The sequence below is a fragment of the Gavialis gangeticus genome, unplaced genomic scaffold, assembly GCF_001723915.1.
Source record: "Gavialis gangeticus isolate Ggan-Ray unplaced genomic scaffold, GavGan_comp1, whole genome shotgun sequence".
Taxonomy (NCBI): Eukaryota; Metazoa; Chordata; order Crocodylia; family Gavialidae; genus Gavialis; species Gavialis gangeticus.
Genome location: NW_017729025.1, coordinates 125,445,421 through 125,465,587, shown reverse-complemented (window position 1 = coordinate 125,465,587; position 20,167 = coordinate 125,445,421). Strand labels below are relative to the sequence as shown.

General features: G+C 38.2%; 1 protein-coding gene across 1 annotated transcript in view; it reads right to left on the bottom strand.

The window, feature by feature from the left end:
* Positions 1 to 11,394: 11,394 nt before the first annotated feature.
* ELP4 (elongator acetyltransferase complex subunit 4) overlaps positions 11,395 to 20,167 on the bottom strand; it is a gene marked incomplete at its 5' end in the record, with an annotated part of 291,599 nt that continues 282,826 nt past the window's right edge. Inside the window, one exon of the mRNA XM_019519960.1 lies at positions 11,395 to 12,243. Within this exon, the coding sequence (XP_019375505.1) occupies positions 12,112 to 12,243 (132 nt within the window). The remainder of the gene's footprint in view (positions 12,244 to 20,167) is intronic.

The window sequence follows — 20,167 nt, the reverse complement described above, 5'->3', positions numbered from 1 at the left end:
GAATGTTGTGCAGTGAGAGGCTAGTTGACTGTAGCAGAGAGGAAATGTTTCTGGCTCACTGGCTGGTTATTGTGCTCTTGAAGATGCGGTTGCTAGTGAAAGTCCCTGGCTGGCCGCATATTAGGAAGAAGGTAGGGCATTTGGTCCTCTGAGCAATGCCTGCCTGGAAGGGTTGCTACTCTCCATGTTGGAGGCATTATGGGTTACAGTGATAGTTGTGCATTGTACTGGAGGATGTGTCTGGAGTCCTGTCAAGACCCTCTTCCCTAGGGTGAGTGGGGGAGTGAAAACAGCCTCTCAACATGTGTGAGCTCTGATGCCACTTCCTCATTACTAGCTCTGGGCCATGTTAGACTTCAGAGCAATGTAAGTAGCTAACTGGGCATGGAGTGATTTCTTATATTTTAGATGCAAATATGTGTGTGTACACATGTGAGTCTGCATGAATGTATGCATGCATATGTGACTACATGCTACTTTACCAGACACCAATAACAGGAGGAAGGATTTGATAAATAATGCGTAATTTAAAATCTTCAGTGTACTCTAAACAGCATCTAATGCTTATTTCATTCACACTACTGTAGAATTGCGGTATCCATGAAGACTGAAATCTGCTATAGTCGCTTCATGTTACTCAGATATTTCTGTGGGTCTGATCCTGATACCACTAAAATTAATGGGCTTTTTGCTGTTGAATTTAAAAGAACAATTTATTCCTGTGCATAGGGCAAAAAAAGAGATCATATTTCATAAGAACAGCTTGCACTTTGTTTATTAGTCTACCCTAAGGCATTACAAGATGCTTCACAAATAATAGTCATACAGGAATCAATATGTAAGTAAAATTTTAAAAATTTTGTATTTTGTATTTCAAATATTCTGTTATATATTAGATATACACGGGGGAACCAGGATGACAGGTTTAGTATGCTAACATGTATTTTTCATCTGAACACCCTTTACTGTTTAAGGCACACACATACTAGGATCACTTTCCACTACTAAGATGCTACTTTTGGTTCCTTTAAAAAGGAGCACATCAATCACACTGAGCCTATTTAAAGGAGATAGAAAAAGAGCCACTTTCCATTATGGATTATAAAAGATGGGGTTTGGTGGAAAGGAAATTTTCTACCACAGCTACTTTTTAACCATAATTTCTTTATTTACAGGTATGAGATGGGCAAAACAATCGTGGATAGTGTCTTACTGGTTTGATTAAGTGAACCTGGGGCATCTTTGGGGCAAGACAGCATTGTTGCTAACAGCAGATTAGGATTGATAAAGAACTCTGGAAAGCTTCCATGTTAAACGTTGTGAATGTGACTGCTCCCAGGACTCAGTTCCTTGGGTATTTTATTTTGATTGATTTCTCTTACTTTACTGAATGAAAAAATTGTAATTTAATTTCTGAATATTATCTGCAGACCTAGAATTATTTTAAGGCATTGCTTTGGATTTTCATGGTATAAGAGGTAATGGAGAGGTTTGAGATGCTTTATTCATTTTTCCAGTTCATTTTTTTTTCTCATCTGTAACATTGACAGGAGTCAAAACACTGCTTTGAGTTCAGCTAGGGAGGCTCTTCTGCTTCCTGTTTGTGCTGGTTCAAGGACACAAGGTCAAAGCACCTTCTTGCAATTGTTCTTTTCTTAAAAGAAAACAGCATTTTAGCTCATTAAAATGTTTGCATGGTAACTGGCATTTCTAAATTATCCCCTGGTAGCAGCCATTTTTCAGAAAAGTGACATCACGGTAAGGACCACTTCTTACCTTGCAAATTTCAGATTGTTGGGCCAAGTGAAATGGTTGGAGTTTTCTTCTGAAGGCTCATCTTCAAAAGTTCACCTGCTCTCTTAATGAACTGAAGCCTGCAGACCTGTTCCTTAATCTGTGGATGTGATTTTTACTCACAAATATATGATTCCCTTGGCAAAAGTAAGTGTTTAAATTACAGAATTAATGTGAGGTTGCAACTGATGTGGGAGAAAATTGGGGAAGAATATCTTGCAGAATATGTTGCGGAGGGCGTTTTCTATTATTTTTCCTGAGATGCCAGGACAAGTGGTGTCTATGTCAGAAGTGTGGACAGTACATTCCTCTGTACAGAAGTGGTACATTGAAAAGGTACTGTCCCTGCTATGTTTGTGGAAAAGTAAGTATGAGATATTGAAGACTTTCTTTTTTTTTGGAAGATGATGCAGGGGTAAGTCCCAATACCATGCATGTTAGCACGTTACCTGTTTAGTAGCTCTTAAAGCAGGGGCAGACAATTATTTTCGCTGGAGGGCCACTTACTGCATCGAGGGCTGCATGACAGGCAGCTAGAGGCAGATAAATATTAATTTTCTAAATTTTTTAAGGGCCCCACAGGCTGGATAGAATGGCTTAGCGAGCTGCATCTGGCCCACGGGTTGCATTTTGCCTACCTGAGAGTATCTGTAACAGATGGCATTATTGGATAGTAAAACAAAGGAACACTTTTAGAGCAGCAATTCTCAGTCAGGGTGCCTTGACACTCTGGAGTGCTGTGAAACCCTTTTTTAAAGGGTGCTGTAGGGTAATGCACAATATTAACACTGCTAGGTGTGCAAACACCTACACATGAATCATAAGATAAACTCAGGAATCCACAGTGTCAAAAACATTTTGACCTGTTGTGGTCTTTTTAAGTTTTTTGCCATAGACTTGCTTAATTTTCCATAGTCAAGAAATGAGTGAAAACTATTTCTGAGAGATTCCTCGAGTCTAATGAGGGATGCCTTGAGTCTAAGAAAATTTTGAAAACCACTATTTTAGAAGATAGGTAAAGGAAGACCAAGGACATTTGGACACAGAAGTAAAGTTAGTTTAAGAAGCAATTTTAGAACGTGCTTACTTTTAGAGCATCTTTTATTTTAATTCCTATGTTAATATTCTCCTAAATTAAAAATGTGTGAACACTATGTTTTAACTTGAGAAAAAAAATAAAATGTAATTTTATTTTTAAGCTGCAACCACTTCCAACATGACACCTCTGCCAGATAGGTTGGCAGAACTTGTAGCTTCAATGACTAGACCATTTGACATTCTCTTTTGTATTTCAGTCCTACAGTAATCGAGTTACACATTCTTCTAGTTATAGCCATGGGTTTCAAAGAAGCCTCCTGTTCATGCTGACAGAGATTCTAATCTCCTTGCTCCCTCTTTCAAAGACAGTGCCACAGCCTTATAATGTGCCCCAAATTTATGAGAGAGAAAACCAGAAGATATAAAGTTCTTCTTAATATCTAACTGTTAAGGTGATTAACTCCTAAAATAGACTTTTCTAGCACGTCTTTGAAATCTGTCATTGGGAGTTTTTAAGTGCAGGTCAAAGAAATATTTGGGATGGCTTTGAGAGAGATGATCCTACCTAGAGTAGGGGGATAGACTAGAGGACATTTTGAGGTTCATTGCAGTTCAACTTTCTATGAAACTTGACTGCCCTGTGGTTTGACTGTGAATATGAAATTGCTATGGTTTATTGAATCTGGGAAGGACTGCAGGAGACATTTCTGTTATACCTTCTACTCCACATACATCATAATTCATCCTAAGAATACAGTGAAGTGACTATGACTTGAAGGGGAGGAAAAGAGGAGTGGCAGGATATCAGTGTTTGACTTGAGTTGGGGGAGATGGTTGCCTGTCTCTGACAAAGCAGGATTACATCATTTTGGCTGGGGTGGAGGTATCATAGTGTAATGACCAGAATTCCTTTTCTGGTCCAGCAATTGCATTGCAGCTGGGTCAGGTAGTGAGCAGAGGTTTTTAAAAGACCCAGCAAAGGTTCCAGTTCATTTCAGTTCCTGGTAGGGCCTGTAATTTGCTTGAAATTCCTCAACAGAGATTGCAATTGCCTCTAGGCATCCAGTAAACACTCATGTAAATTCTAGGAGTTAAAAAAATATAAAGTTTGGGAATTACTGATTTTCCTCCTTTGGGATGTCTGAGCGCTGCTAGCTGCTTCAGAGGAGCTTTGTACATTCTCTGACAATTTGTTCTGTACATCTTCAAAGTTTTCTTACCTGTCCTATACCAGCAAATCTTGGGAATTCTGTGAACAGATATCTAACAGATTATAAGCATAGAAAATTGGAGGAATGTGGTCAGCAGGCTATATTTTTGTGAGTTGTTATCATTAACACCTTACCTTATCACAAGTGCAAACTTTAACAAACTCTCTGTCACTGTTTATACTATTTTTCTTTTTACATGTTGCAATACTTTCTACCTAAACTATTAAAAAAAATCAACTTTGCCCTCAGATTCTTAGTTCTGCAATGCTTGTATTACTGCCATTGAAGAGAATATTTGTTTTGTTCTCCTTTCCAAGATGTTTTAACCTTTGGAATTATCCAATCCATTTTCTTTTATATAAAAAATCAACTGATCATTTTTAATTTGGGCTGAATGTAAACTAATGATGTTTCCTGAAATAATATATGGCTAAATGCTGCTTGAACAAATATCTTATTGGGCCTGATTCTTCTCTCTACAGATGAATTACTCCTGAATTACACCAGAGTATGAATTTAGGGAGCAGGGACTGCAGAATTGGGCCATTATTAAATTCTGTTCTATTCTATTCTATTCATGCGGATCGTGGTAGTATTCACGTGCCTTCCATTAAGCAACATGACTTAGCTCACATGTTTGTTCTTTCATCCTCTCCCTAGGGGGAGAAGTGTGTGCTACAGAATGTTTTGTTTTGGTAGGGTTTTGTTTGCTTGTTCGTCCTAAGTCAACATGCTGCTATGTATTTATGTAATAGAAGGAGAGGTCAAAGAACTGTACCTTGTACTTTCAGCAGAGTAGTAAGGTTTGTGGTGGTCCCTTTGTTCCTGGGGCAGTTCATTGCACAATTGCTCTCCTCTGGCTCCCACACAGAGAAGTTCACCCTTGTCATTCCATTGTGCCAAAGGAGTTTGGTGTTGTCCACAGACTCCATCCCTGTAGCTTTAGGCAGTCTTTTAGGTATCCTGTGTGCAGGACAGGAGACACCACCAAAGGAGATTGCACTGTGGGGCTCCATCCTCTTCAAGATGTTTTCCCCTCCATATCAGTATCAAGTCTGTTGTGTTTGGGTTCAGGTTTAGCTATTAGTTGATCTTGTCCAAGTTACAGGGCCATCTTTATAGTTGTGATTTGTTCATAGGTGATGAAGGAGAGGTGCATTGCAAAAGACCTGAATGTATTCTGCAAATTGTTGACATGTGAATTCACGTAACTGCCAGTTCACTGACTGGTTGCATATGGATGATGAATAGGGCCAAAGAGGGAACTGATCCTCGTGACTTGAACCAAGTCAGGAATCGAGTGGTAAAGGATCAGTTTTCTTTCATTATGCTTTAGGTTCAGCATGGCCCTGATCTCACTTAAGGACCTGACACTATTATAGAACTTACTGTCTGGATACTATTATAGATACTATTATACATACTTATTGTACAGAACCCTATTGATTTAAAACAGGTAAGAGGCTCCATGTACACATATGCTAAACGCAGGTCCAATTCAGAGCCAAGAACTTTGCTTAGCACAATGGGGTCTTGCTCTATGACTTGTGGGCTCCTAGATGATACAATAAAGTAAATAAAAGTGTAATTTGAATGGGAATGTTCCTTAGACTTTTACTAAAACTTGGATTTGACCTTTCCCTTCAATGGTAGAAGATAATACTGCTCTTTATGAAGGGAACATATGGCCAAAAATACAACTTATCAGAGTTGCTAATATTTTAGAAGCTTAAACTCAGTTTCTAGGACTAAGTGGGCATGGCTACACAAGATGCTATGTTGTCCTAGCAACAAGCTATGGTGACATAGCATCAGCAGGCACAAACTGTGATGCCACCACTACTGTGCAGTAGGGTTGGAAACAACCCATGTGGCACTGGGACCGCACAGTACTTGCTAAATGTACTAAAACAAGTACTAAATGACTGCGCATGTGTAGATTCGCCCAGTAATTTCTAAGTCATTTTTATAGGCTAGATCATTACTGGGTAAAATAATTTATTCATGGATTCCCTGATCTGTTCTTTGAAGGTCAAGCTTCCACAGGGATGACTTATCTTCATAGAATACATGGCCTGAGAACAGCAATTTGTTCTCAGTCAGAACTGTCACTGTTTTTTCTCTCTCCTCTGTGTAATTACTTTTATTTGGGCAAATATAGAAAATTAGGTTTGGAAGGGACCTCAGGAAGTCATCTAGTCCAACCACCTAATCAAAGAAGGACCATCCCCAACTATATCAGCCCAGCCAAAACTTTGTCTAGCCAGGTTTTAAAAAACAACAAGGATGGAGATTCCACTACCTCTCTGGGGGCATGTCTACATGTCCCATTAAAGCACAGTAATAAACTCTGGAGCTTATTACTTTGGAGTTTAATGTTCCAAGGAAGCTCCCGGGCACGCTGTTTATACATGGACCCAGACCACAGCACACTGAGCTGGGTCAGAGCAGCCCTGGCTGGCAGCATCTTGGGGGAGGGGTCAGCCTGCTCTGACCTGGCTCAACATGGTGCAGGGGGGCTGGCTGGGATCCGAGACAGGCAGTCCCCACATTGAAGCACTCTTGTGCTTTAGTCAGCCAGGTCAGTGTCTACACATGCAAGAAAAAACTCTACAGCAGGGTAGAACTTGTAAATATAAGTACTACCTTGCTGTAGAGTTTATTAGTTTCTTGACCCTAATAAGTTTACTGTGGAGCTAGTCAGCTCTGCAGTAAATGTCTGGTGTAGACATGCCCTGGGTAGCCTATTCTAGTGCTTTACTACCCTCCTAGTGCGAAAGTTTTTCCTAATATCTAACCTAAACTTCCCTTGCTGCAACTTGTTCTGTCATCTGCCACCACTAAGAACAGTCTAGCTCCATCCTCTTTGTAACCATCCTTCAGGTAGTTGAAGGCTGCTATTAAATCTCCTCTCAGTGGGCATGTCTACATGTCACCCTATGGCAATGTAGCAACATGCTATGGTGACATATGGCATGCTACAGCGATGTAGCGATCACGTGGGTCTACATGTGATTGCTAGCTACATTGCCGTAGCAGCGCACTCCGTGCTTATAGCATGCTGCTGTGGAGACGTAGCTGGGAAATTTAAGTGTGAGCCATCCGTATGGTGCAGTATGGGCAGTTACTGCACCATGTTTTAGTACTCCAAAAGGAAGTACTAAACAACGCAATAAAGTTGTCACCATACGGTGATGCGTAGACATGCCCAGTATTCTCTTCTGCAGATTAAATAAGCCTAGTTCCCTCAGCCTCTCTCATAAATCATGTGCCCCAGCCCCCTAACCATTTTCATTGCCCTCCTCTGGACTCTCCAAATTGTTCATGTCCTTTTCTTTTGTGGGGGGCCCAAAACTGGACATATTACTCCAGATGTGGCCCCACCAGTGCCCAATAGAAGGAAATAATCACTTGCCTCAATCTGCTGGCAACACTCATACTAATGCAGCCCATATGCCATTAGCCTTCTTTGCAACATGGGAACACTGCTGGCTCATATTCAGTTTATTGTCCACTGTAACCCCCAGGTCCTTTTCTGCAGAGCTGCTACTTAGCCAGTTAGTTCCCAGCCTGTACGTGGGAGTGATACACAGGACTTTCACGAGGTTGGAGTTATTACTTATTTACAGAGCAAATAATATACAGTTGTATTGGTAGTACAGGTGATAAATGTTAATATTCAAACAATATGGTTAGAGCCACTGGCTTACTGACAGGTAAAATATATGTTAACTGGAACTTCCTTTACCTCTTTATAAAAAAGAAAAGAAATGAAGCATATCTAAATTATATCTGGTCCACTGTAGGGGATTTTCTATATTAAAGACTACAGGCTAAGACTTTCTTTTGTCAATACATTTATTGGGCACAAAGAGATGTCCACTTATGGATATTTATTAATACAACATCTGCAAACAGAACTCTGCAAAGTAATGTCTTCAACTAATTAGGTTTATAAAACGTTTTTAGACTTGGGTACCTAAAATAGTAAGCAGATTTTAACTATGTTGAAAAATTTAGCCTTATATATTTTCCCAATTAGGTTTTAAACTGAAACAGCTTTTACATTTTTTGGTTGTATTTTATGAGCTTTTGCTTTTGAAATGTCAATAAAAATTATTCTCTCTCTTATTTTCTTTTTTTTTGTTGCTTTTTTGGAGGATAACCCATTTATTATTTATTAAGCATCAATCATGTGCTCAGTATGATACTAAACAAAGAGACTTGGGCCCTGTGCTAATATAGCTCACACAGAAAAGTATAAAATATGCTGATAGGATTCACATGGTATACTATTTACTTCTAAGCCTTGTAAAAAAGCAAAAATGGCTTATTTTCTATTTTTCGTGTGCTACAAAATGATGCATAATGTTGGTCTAGGATAAGAAACAATTAATAAAATTATACACAGTTTCTAGTAACTAATCATGGAGAAACACTACTATAACTACAGATTAAAATTATTTCACTTATTCTGTATTAGGGTTTTATAGTGCCATGGTCTGTTTTTAACACCAGAATGATACAGGATATTTATAGTTTAAGCCCTCTATAGTCTTCTCAAAGTCCTGTTTGGAAGAACATTAATTTCAAATTAAAATTTAAGGTGAATTCTTAGTTACTATTGTCTGTATTACAATATGCATAAAATCTGAAGTAAATGAATGCCCATTTTAGATGCTAGTAGCTCTCATTTCCTAAAATTGGAATTGGCTGTGTCCTCCAAGCTGCTTTTTAAATGCCTTTACAAATGCATTTCTAAAAAGCTTATAGTTTAATACATAATCGCATTCTTATTACATTGTACACATACCTGTATTCTGAAAGCCTCAATACAAAATCTCTTCCATAAAGAATACTATTTTAGGTACCAATTTTAAAATTTGATATCTACTTTCTTGACTCTACTTCATTGTTATGTAAGGATCTGGTTATAAATTTGAATTAAGAACCTATTCAATGAAAAGAATCTATTGTGCCTCTGCTGATGCATCGTACATCTCATACCAGTAACAAGTTTGGTGGCTTCAGCTCAAAGCCTGCTAAACAGTAAGTAGCTCAGCTTTAAAACAGTTAACAAACAATATCCTAAACTTGGCAACCTATTTATTACATCTGCTCAGAAACACAAAAGAACTGTATGAACACAAATCTGGATTAATTTAATTCTTGGACAGGATTTCCATCAAGCGCAGGTTGAGGATCTGGAGAAGGGTGTGTGAAGTGCACTACTATATATCCCCTAGCCACCAATGAAGAAACAGTGTTCTTCAGCCTGAGTATTTGATATGTGTTCTTTAATCTAAAATATTTATCAGCAGCAAGAAAAAAATAAAAAAGAAGTAAGATCCAGTATAATTTTTTATAGAGGGATTTATATACCAGATAAAATGTTGGGATGGGAAAATCTCCTGGAGCATTACCATTATATTAACACATTTTATTTCATACCTCAAACTAAAATTGAGATTGTATCAAAAGACCTCATTCACAGGAATGTTACATCTTACATACTATCAATCAACATGTATGTAACATTATTTTACTCATCATTTTTGCTGTATAAACCATATCATTGTAATTTACTGTTATTACTGATATAGCATTTTAGAGGAAAAGAGAAGAAAATTTTAGCACATGTTTTTGCCTCAGGTGAACACCAATGTAAATCTGGATGCTGTAATACTTATTTTAAATAGCATGTTTAAGTGAATCAAAAAAAAAGAGGAAAAATCAAGATTTTCTGTGGGATCTCTACTTTCACTTTTATTCAAAATACATTTTTAGTTTCTATGCTAATCTACTTAGTCATTTGAAATGAATGTCTTATAGATGCATAGTATTTTGATATTTTATATATATAATACACACACACACACACTCACTCAAACATATAGTTCTAATGACCAATTTTCAAGTAACATGCAACTAGAGATTGGTTGTGAATTTGAATGACATTTTCCACCTGTGTGATAAAACAATGACCTATTCAGTATGCTGACAATTTGCTTATCCCAAGTTTACATCTGAAAGGGACATACTGTATTTCCTGTTGCTTATTTATATAACAAAGTAAAAAATTAAGTAAAAGTTAATTTTGTTAAAATTACTTGAACTCAGATATTTAAATTACTTAATACTTTCAAAAGTCACAGTTAAGTATTTGATAATTTCTGCTAACAGTTGTATAGAGTACAAAAAGAGAAATGATGCTTTTGAAATCAATGATGAAGTTTTAAATATATTGGCATAAGAATGTAGAAATCTTTTAGCTTTGTAAAACTGACAGTTCAGTACTGAAACTTTATTTTGAAAAGATCAAAAAAGGATTTGCGTCTTTAGAAATAAAAAATAAAACAGGCATATTTAAAAAAAAAAGAAGAAAAAAACTGATTGTTACCACTAATGAAATAGCTGATGACAAAATAGTAGTCTTTTTGATTTTGATCACAAAAAATAAACTGGTAGTGACAGGATATGATGGATAGATTTGACATCCTGGCAAATCACTGTCATTGATTCAATTATTCTAATTCAGAATAAAAGCTGTATACAGTATGTGTTTATGCTACAGTGGAGTTTTTTAAGTGATTGACATTCATCATATTAGTTAGACAGTTTTAAAAGCTATGTCTTTGTTTTACACACTGAGTTGTCAAGAAAAAAATAAAGTAAAACCTGGATTGCATAAGAAAACCAAACCATTTAACCAACTTTTGGTTTCAACCCCTTCAAAATACATTATTATTGCATTAGATTAAAATGTTCTTTGAAGAGTCAATTTCCAATATATCCATATTATATCCTATTATAAAGACTGAGTGTTGAAACTGTAATATAATCTTTGAGATGGTTGATTTGAAAGTTCAATGGAGGACAATATACTACCTTTTGAAATGGACATCAGCTTCATAATAAATAATACAAAACAGTTTAATTTGCAGGTCAACACTGCCTAGTATTCCAAATACGAAGTCATATATAGGAGATGTTTAAAAATATGTAATAGTTTTCTATTTGGAGATATGTGTGTGTGTATACATATACACACCCACACCCACACCCTCTGAAAATATTCATAAGTTCACAAATAGTGTATATGATGGCATAGAAACTTGAATTAGTTTTATTTCTGCTCTGTTTTAGACAAGCATTCTGTGATGCTCTTCCCCAAGCTCCAATGCGCTCTTCTGGTTTTCTAGCATTAATGTAGCTGTCAGTTTGAATTTCAATCTCGAATTATGTCTGTTGACATAATTTCATAGTGCTGACTTCAATTGTTTAGGATTACTGTTTTGAACCACATAAGGAAATCAATTCTTTTTTCTATGTTTAGTAAATTCCACTCAAGTGCATTTTAATACATTTATTAACCCATAAGGCAAACTAATTACCTATAATGTATTCTTACTATGGAGAAATTCTTTCTTCATCAGTTTAATTATTGACATATTAAAACACATGAAATCCTCTAAAGCATTATTTCTAAACACTTATATATTTGATAAAATAATGTAATCCATTTTTAGTTTTAACAATTATATTTTCAAATATACAAAATGAGCTTTTAAAAAAAATTGACACTTGCCTTTTAAACAACATTTAATAATGACTGCTTTACCTCCATTTACGTTCATTAAAGAAAATTATATTTCACATTTATATTACATGCTTGATACAAATCCTATTAAACAGATTAGTTTACTTGTGATAACACATCACAGTTGGCTTTGTTTGGTAATACATCTTGAAATTTAACAGCAAAAGAAATTCTAATTTTTTGAGACAAGAACAAAAGTATTATTCTATTTCAGTTGGGAATAAAGTCATCATTTGCTAATGTAACAAAACCTATCTTGTAAATATTTTTAAAAAACCCAAACAAACCCAAACCTAAAATCTGCAAATGTGTCAAAAGAAATCAGAATGAGAAAATGAGGCACTATCTTATAATGTGCATTTTTAAGGACTGCTGGGTCAAATCATTAAGAAAAATATTTATATAAGTCATTAGCAGTCATAATTAGAGTGTCATATAAATCTGAGTGAAACTGCTAAGTAGAAATCACTAGAAGTCCAGGTGCTTCTTGCCCATGGCCATAGCACCACATCCTGAGCTCAGCAGTTTGGCGGATTCTGCCAGATCCTGTTTGCTTGAGCGGCTCACTGTGTCTGACAAGTCTGGAGGCAAATGCAGTCGCTGTGGCAGGAGATTTTCAGGGGGGAGTGAGCAGGGAGAAAGAGAGAGAGAGCGAGAGGAGAGAGAGAAAGAGAATAATTTTAATTTAATTTACTTTAAATAGCATATTTCAAAATGTATGCCTATTCCCTGCTGACCAACATTTACTCTCACATGTCAATTAATTTTTAGGAAGTTTCTCAGATTGATACCCAAACAGTCCTGTGCATTGCTAATGATATCCTACAACATACTGTGATTCTGCAGACTGGATTAAAATGTTTGTCACGAACATTTCCTGAGTGAACATTCAAGACTGCTAAACTGTGGTCCCAATCCTTCATTTCTTAAAGTAAAGGTTTCCTGAATATCAACAGTAAGACCGATCCCTTTAATGGACATGTCATTACAATATAAATATATTTACTATCTCCAATGCTATGTACATAAATAGTGGCTGAGTCTGAAAAAGGAAACAATACATAATTGAAGAAGAAAAGTCAAATTAATTGTAATACTACATTAGAAGCTTAAAGAATTTTCTGTTCCCATACTTGACTGCCAGATCTTAATAATTAACAATGATAGTACTCTGCATTTCTATGGCACAGGGTTGTCAAACATATAGCCTGCAATACTGCTCTATCCAGCCTGTCAGGCTACCAAAAGTTGGGGGCAGAGCCAGTAGGGGAGTGCAGCCTGCTGCAAAGTTGGGGCCCTGAGACTCACTGGATAAAGTCACTGGTGGCAGAGGGAGTGGGGAGAGCAAGCAAGAGCTGTTCTGACACAGCCCTCCTTGCCCTGTGGCCACTTGGCCCTGCCACTAAACCCCTACTGCCACTGCCAGACCTGTAGCTGTTGCAGCTGCTGGTCCTGCAGATCTGGCCTCAAGGTCTGGATCTGGCCCAGGGTGAGTCTGACAGCACATTCTTATACACTCATCCAATATTTAATGAATTTAACTTTGCAATCTCCTTAGAAAAAACTATGAAATCCATTTTAGAGATGAAGAAATTGAGGCAGGGATTACATGGTTTATCTAATCATGAAGTTCCTGCTCAAGAAACTAGGTATTATCTTCCCACTGTATTAAATACAAATGCTTTAACTCTTGTTCAAAGTATTATTTCAAATGAGAAGTGTGCACTAAGGTACTTTGAGAGCAATGCTGTACCATTACTGCTTATTTTGTGAATTACGGCTTACTTTCTGGGTGAGAGTGAAGTACAAGGATACATCATAGCCAAACAGAAAAGAGTTTTATATTTACAGGGAAGTGATTTTTAAAACTGGCATTTTGAAAGAAGAAAATCTAATAGCGGAAAATGTCTCTTTGTACAGATCTCCTGCTTAAATTTATAGTTCTGATGACAATGGGATATAGCAATTACAGTGAAGTTACACTAGCAGCATCCACAAACCCTGCTAAAGATGTATGCATGTTTGTCTGTGCTATCTTTTTATACTTTTTATGTTGTAACATTTAAATAGAGAAACCTTCCTTTTATTCTATTTCTCCCTGACATTTTTAAATACTTCTTTACAGATGCAGGAAAGCCAATGGAAAATGCCTTGCATGTTCTTTAACATGCCATGTATTCACAAGCTTGTCTAGCTTTTATCTCAACCATACAGTTGGTCCAATAAAAGATATTGCTCCCAAAAAATCCTTACCTCTTTAAAACATAAAAACTGATTGTTAGACTTGTCAGGCTGTGGAATTGTGCAACTGGTGGTAACCTATTTGCCTATTACAATTATTTTGATTAATCTATGTAGTATTATTATTAGCTAGCGAGTTTGGTAGTCACTAAAAGCGATTTATAGGAGGGAAATAAAAGACTGTTTTGGAGTATGTGTTCTTCAAGGAAACAGGAAGCAATGCATGTGTTACAAGGAGAGTAGAAAGTCTGTATTCCTAGAGTAGTGGGTCTTACTGCTAAAATACTGCATGTATGGGTGCATGTATGGGTGCAGTTATACACTACACACTCTCTAGTGACAATGATAATGACAACTAAGGATCTGTGTATTATATTACTGTAAACTGCAGGTAGTATTAGTGTAGTGGTTCCCAACCCTTTCAGTCAGGGCACCCTCTACGACTTCCTTGAATGTGGCAACATCTCCGGTTGAGAACAACTGCTGGTGCTGCCTCAGCTTACCTCAGTTCTTCTCAACTGGGTGACAATACTTCCAGGTAAAACTGCCCTATGTGCCTGCTACACAGCCAGGCCAGGAAGGACTGTGGCATATGCACAAGGTCCTTCTGCATTAGGGCTCTCTGGTAACTCTAAAGCAGGACAGAAGAACTGAATCAGCTGTAGCCCTTCCTGGTCTACCTTCCCCTCACCCATGCTCATCCTGGAAAGGGAGGCGCATGAGTGAAAAGTCAGTTGACACTAGCTGCTGTGTCACAACTGGAGCTGAAAGGGCAAAATAACTTCCAACATATAGGAGATATGGGAAAACACTGCTAGCATGCCTCTGACCTCATCTGGTGCCAAGAGAGGAGACTTCCTCTATGAGAGACAGGGGTAGCACAATCTCCATTCTCACTCCATTACTGGCTTCTTTGCCAAGTCTCTCAAATTAATTCAGTGCATAGTCAAGCACACTCATCTCATACAGGAACTACCGATAGTGCATTATAGGGAAACAACTTTATTTCCTGTTAACCTGCACTGGATTCAAACTCATGACCTATAGGAAAAAGATTCTCTAGCAAAATAATGTTGCTCTGAGCTATCTAGTCTCCCAGTAAGTACTAACTGCATATTTTCTATACATGTTACCTTGAAAAACTAAGTATACCGCATGATCTCAAGGCAGACACCCTAAAAAATTAGGAACACCCAATTAGATCATGTGAAAATTTGTTTCAAGTGATGTGGTAGTACCACACACAGGAACTCTGCAGCAGCAGTGTGGATAGAATCTAATTCTCCAGGGCATCATTCAGCAAGTTTAACAATGAGATCTTCTCACTTCCTGCAATCCCATGCCTTAGACTACACACTTTTCAACTACATAGGGGCCCTTCAGATAGCCCCTTTCATTATACATAACTCCTTCAGCCCCCCAGTAAGCCAATCCTTTGTAATGAATGGTGCAGGGGCCGTGTGGAAAAAATTGTATGTGAGCACACAATTTCAGACTCTATTGTAACATCTATGAAGGAGGAGGTTTAATTAAGGTTGTAAAGGCAACCTAAATTCAGGCCCTTCCTAGCTTTTGAATGTTTGACTGCAAACCTTTTAATGTTCCTATGACATGGGTGTCAGTGTGTGCATGCATGAACATGCACATGTAATTTCAGACATTTAAAAAAATTAATCAATAAAACAAAGTCCTTCATGTAACATTACATAAATGCAACTTGACATAAATATGGGTCATCACAGCAGGGTTGTAACTTTTAGAATCACTGCAGAGACCTCTGTCACTTAAGCTAACAAAGTAGCTCATAGCAGCAGTAGATTATCATCTACATGGACCAGAAAAATGAGAGAATTTGCTAGTGGGTTTTAGAGAGATTTGCTGATCTGAGAAATGGTGAGACTCAGGAACATGCTTTCTATTCCAGCTTCTGGCAGGATACATCAGTGGGCACAGACTTTCCTCCCTACCCTAAATATAACCCTTTTTGCTTTGCCTCTTCCAACTAGTCCTTGGCCTATTCTTCACTTCCTGATCTTCGTCTCCTTGCCCCAGTCCCATTTCATTCATCTAGGGAGTCCATCTCTCTTTCACAGGGGTCTCATCCTACACCCAGTCTTCTTACCAAACAGATCCTAGTCTTATCACTCTGTACTCCTTGTCCCAGGCTGCAGTCCTGCTTCTCAGCTAATTCCACTTCTCAGCACCCATCTGAGCTATTACTCCACTAGCCGTGGTTCCCAGTTCCCCTCCTTTGTCTATCTCCTCTGTCTCCTGTCCCAAATTCCCTCCTGAGCTTCATATTCAATGTGTCACCTGCTATTCACTACTCCCCAAGTCACATCTAGTTCCCCCACAAGTCGCATCTAGTTCCCTGCTCTAGTTCTTTGCCAACTTGTTCTCCCCTTACCCTTTACCCTTCATTTTTTCCCCACCTTACTTGTTCTTAGTCCCAGTCTCCCTCACTGGTTGGCACCGAGTCTCTGCCCTGTTTCCTCCTCTGGCTCCCTGTTGCAGTTGCTCCAAGTCCCATTCTCTATATGTATCCTGACTACTCCCAATCTTTCCCCAACCCAGTCCCAGTTTCATTTTCCTTCCTACCACACTTTAGTCCCATTTTCTCCTTCCCATTTCCTCGTCACAATCTACTCTCTTTAATCTCATTTGCCAGTGAAGCTCTTATCTTTTCTACATTCAAATGATGTAGCTTCCTTCTCCAGCCACTTTTTTCCTAGCAGCTTTTTTCTTCTTTGCTCTGAGATCAGGTTCCTGTACCTGAATCTGACACATCCCAAGGAAAGTCTTGCTCAGCTGTGGGCTGAGGCAAACTCAGTGTGAAAAACTATATTGCTCAAAAGAGCCAAACTTAAAGAAGGTTGCTACTAAGCAAGTGTGAAGCGTGATTTTTTTTTTCTGGAGGCTTTGAACTTGCCCAGAATTGGCCAGATTTTCACAGGGACAGCAAAAAGTACATTCCTCATACAAGGCCTCACTCTCCCCCAGCCCAATTTCAAAGCATGAGGGAAACAGAGGTTTTCAAAAAGTGACCAGAATACATTCCCCCTAGCCTCATTCTCAGAAATGATTGAACCATTTTGGCTGAAATTCTCTAAAAAATTCAGCTGGAGGCAGAACAACACAGAATATTTTAGCTCAAAATTATGTGAAGAGGGGTTATAGAAGCTCTAGTATACAGTTATATTAGTATACTAGAGCTTTTGCTGGTACACCTTTTTCAATTGGGCAACTGATATAAAGCATATGGTAATTCCCTCCCTTCTGCCAACAGAATGGCCTTAAGAGGCTTTGCCAATACAGCTAAACCAGTAAACCTTTTATAGCATAGCCTAGGTCTCAGTTAATTATAAGGATTTTTGAAATTCACAGACATATGAACGAATGTCAGTCAGTAGACATGGTGACAGCACACAGTGGACATAATGACTGAACATACAGATATCTGATCTGAGGTAGTATAACTAGGGGTGGGTGAGAAGAGCACCCATACCAGGCACCAAGTTAGGAGGGGTGGCAGAATCACCCCCACCCTTGCAGACTCCATTCTCTGATGGCAAGAGCAGCTCCATAGGTTACTTATACTGGGAATACCAAATGAGTCCCTGGCTGCTGCTGCTGCTTTAAGAGCAACAGCTGCAGAGAGCAGAGAATGAAGCTGCGGCAGCAGCAGCAGCAGCAGCTCAGAGGGGGACTATTTGGGAGTTCCTGCATGGGTAAGACTGCTGCCCCTACCTCCACTCTCAGAATGGTGTCCCCTCCTCACTCCTGGACCCACGTCTCCCTGCTCCTACTCTGAGCCAGGTGCCGCCTCTGCTTTCAGAGCCACACACCCTCCAACACTTGGAACACTCAAGCTCTGCTTCCTCCCACGCTCCCCTGCAGGCTTTATGCCACTGCTGATCTGAAGACATAAAAAACCTCCCAGACACAGAAGAAAAAAGTAAGTAGCAGAACAAGGAAGTGAGCCTAGAAAAGAAAGAGCTCTGTGGTATCTAGATGCTACTGTAATACAAATAAACAAACAACTCACTTCCATTTTTGTGGTCTCTGCACAACAAAGACTCTCTGGTAAAACTGTAGTGCATTTACACTTCTTTCATGGAAGTCACAGGTGAAATAGTAGATTTCACTGCTTTAATATAGAATCATAAAATCATAGGGTTGGAAGAAACCTCAAGTGTCATCTAGTACAACCCCTTGTACGAATGCAGGATGTATAATTTCTCAGCCATCCTAGACTCTTCTTGAAAATCTCCAGTTAAAAAGATTCTACAACTTTCCTGGGCAAGGTGTTCTATTATTCTAGTTTTCTGATAATAAGAAAGTTTTTTTTCCTCCCCGATATTTAATGTATATCTTCTTTGCTGCCATATAAGTCCATTGCTTTGTATCCTTCCCTCTGTGGCAAAGGAGGACAGTCGTTCTCCCTCTTTTTTATGGTAGTGTTTTGAAGACTTAAAAACCTGCTTTCTCCTTCCTCCTTAGTCTTCTTTCCTCCAAACTAAATCTACCCAGTTCTCTCAACCCTTCCTTGTATGATTTGCATTCCAATCCCTTTATGATCTTTCTTGTTTATTGCTGGACCCTTTCCAGTTTCTCTACATCCTTCTTAAAATGTCTAGAACTATGCACCAGTACTCCAGTGGAGGCCCATCCAGCACTGGGCAGAGTGGTATTATCACCTCCCATGTCTCGCATGGAATATACCTGTTAATGCAGCCCAAAGTGCAATTTTTTTGCAACTGCATCATATTTCTGACTCATATCAAGTCTGGGACCTCAACAACCCCCCCAGATCTTTCTCAGCAGCACTGCTGCCTTGATAATTATTCTTTATATTGTATTTATATGGTTGCTTTTTTCCCAAGATGTAGCAGCTTATATTTGTCCTGAATTTCACTTTATTGCTTGTAACCCAGTTCTTCAATTTATCAAGATATTTTTGAATTCTAATCCTATTGTCCATAGTATTTGCAACTCCTCCCAGTTTTGTGTCATCTGCAGACTTGGTCAAGAAGCTCTCTATTCTTACATCAAAATCATTAATAGAAATGTTAAACAGCACTGGATCCAAGACAGGCCCCTGTAGAGTCCCATTTGAAATCTCCTGCCATTCTGAAATTGATTCATTTACAGTAACTGTTGGGTTGCAAATAAGCCAATTATGTATCAATAATTCTATTTAGCCCAGTTTACTTATGAATACTATCATGTGAGACTGTATCAAAAACTTGCAAAATCCTAGTATATCATGTCTACTGTATTCCCTTTGTTTGTCAAACTAGTTATTCCATCAAAATAGGAAATCAAGTTGTTTTGGTATGATTTGCTTTTAACAAATCCATGTTGGTGCCTAGTGATCACCACTTCCTCCTATAGGTGGTTACAAATTAACTGTCTTGCAGTTTGCTCAAGTAACTTCACAGGTATTGAAGTCAGGCTAAAGGAAGACTTTGCCAGGTGTCCCATCCTCCTTTTCTCCCCTTCTAAAGGTGGGCACTTTGTTAGCTCTTCTCCAGTCCTCTGGGACCTTAACTGTCATTCATGACTTTTCAAATATTAATGCAGTGGCTCTGCAATTTCTTTAGCTAGTTTCTTTAACACCTGGGATGAATTTTGTCAGGCCATCCTGGTTTGCATTAATTCAAATTTTTCAAAAGCTTGGCCTACAATCTTTATTTATTGTGATCTGAAGCCCTTTCCCCCCTTGTTTATGTTAATTCTGCTAGCTATTTGTTTGTGGTATTTTTTTTTTTGAAGACCAGCCAAAGTTATCATTGAGTAGCACTGTCTTTGAATCTTCTGTTAATAGCTAATCCTCACTATTGAACACTGTACCCACAGTTTTCCTGGTCTTTCATTTCTGGCTGACATTTATAAAATCTTTTATCTTTAAAATCTTTTGCTAGTTGCATAGGTATTTTAAAAATTCTGTTTATTAATTTATTTTTTCAACTTTGAAAAAACATCAATAACAGTGATATGATATATAATGAAACATAATACTTTTTAATTAGCTAAAACATTTCACAGTCATAGAGTTTGCCAGACATTTAAGGCTGATGAAAAAACAGGAATCATGGGGAAATAGGAAAGAAAGGCACAGCTCAGCTGTGGGAGTGAAGAGAAAATCAAAATGTTTGCAGTGTAGTGGCTTGAAAAAGAGTTGGTGTTGAGGCAGACTGTGCTCAGTGGGAGGAACCCAGCATCAGAGCCACCCCTCCGAGGTAGACAGCGGTAAGGAAAGCGGTGATGATAATGACGAGTG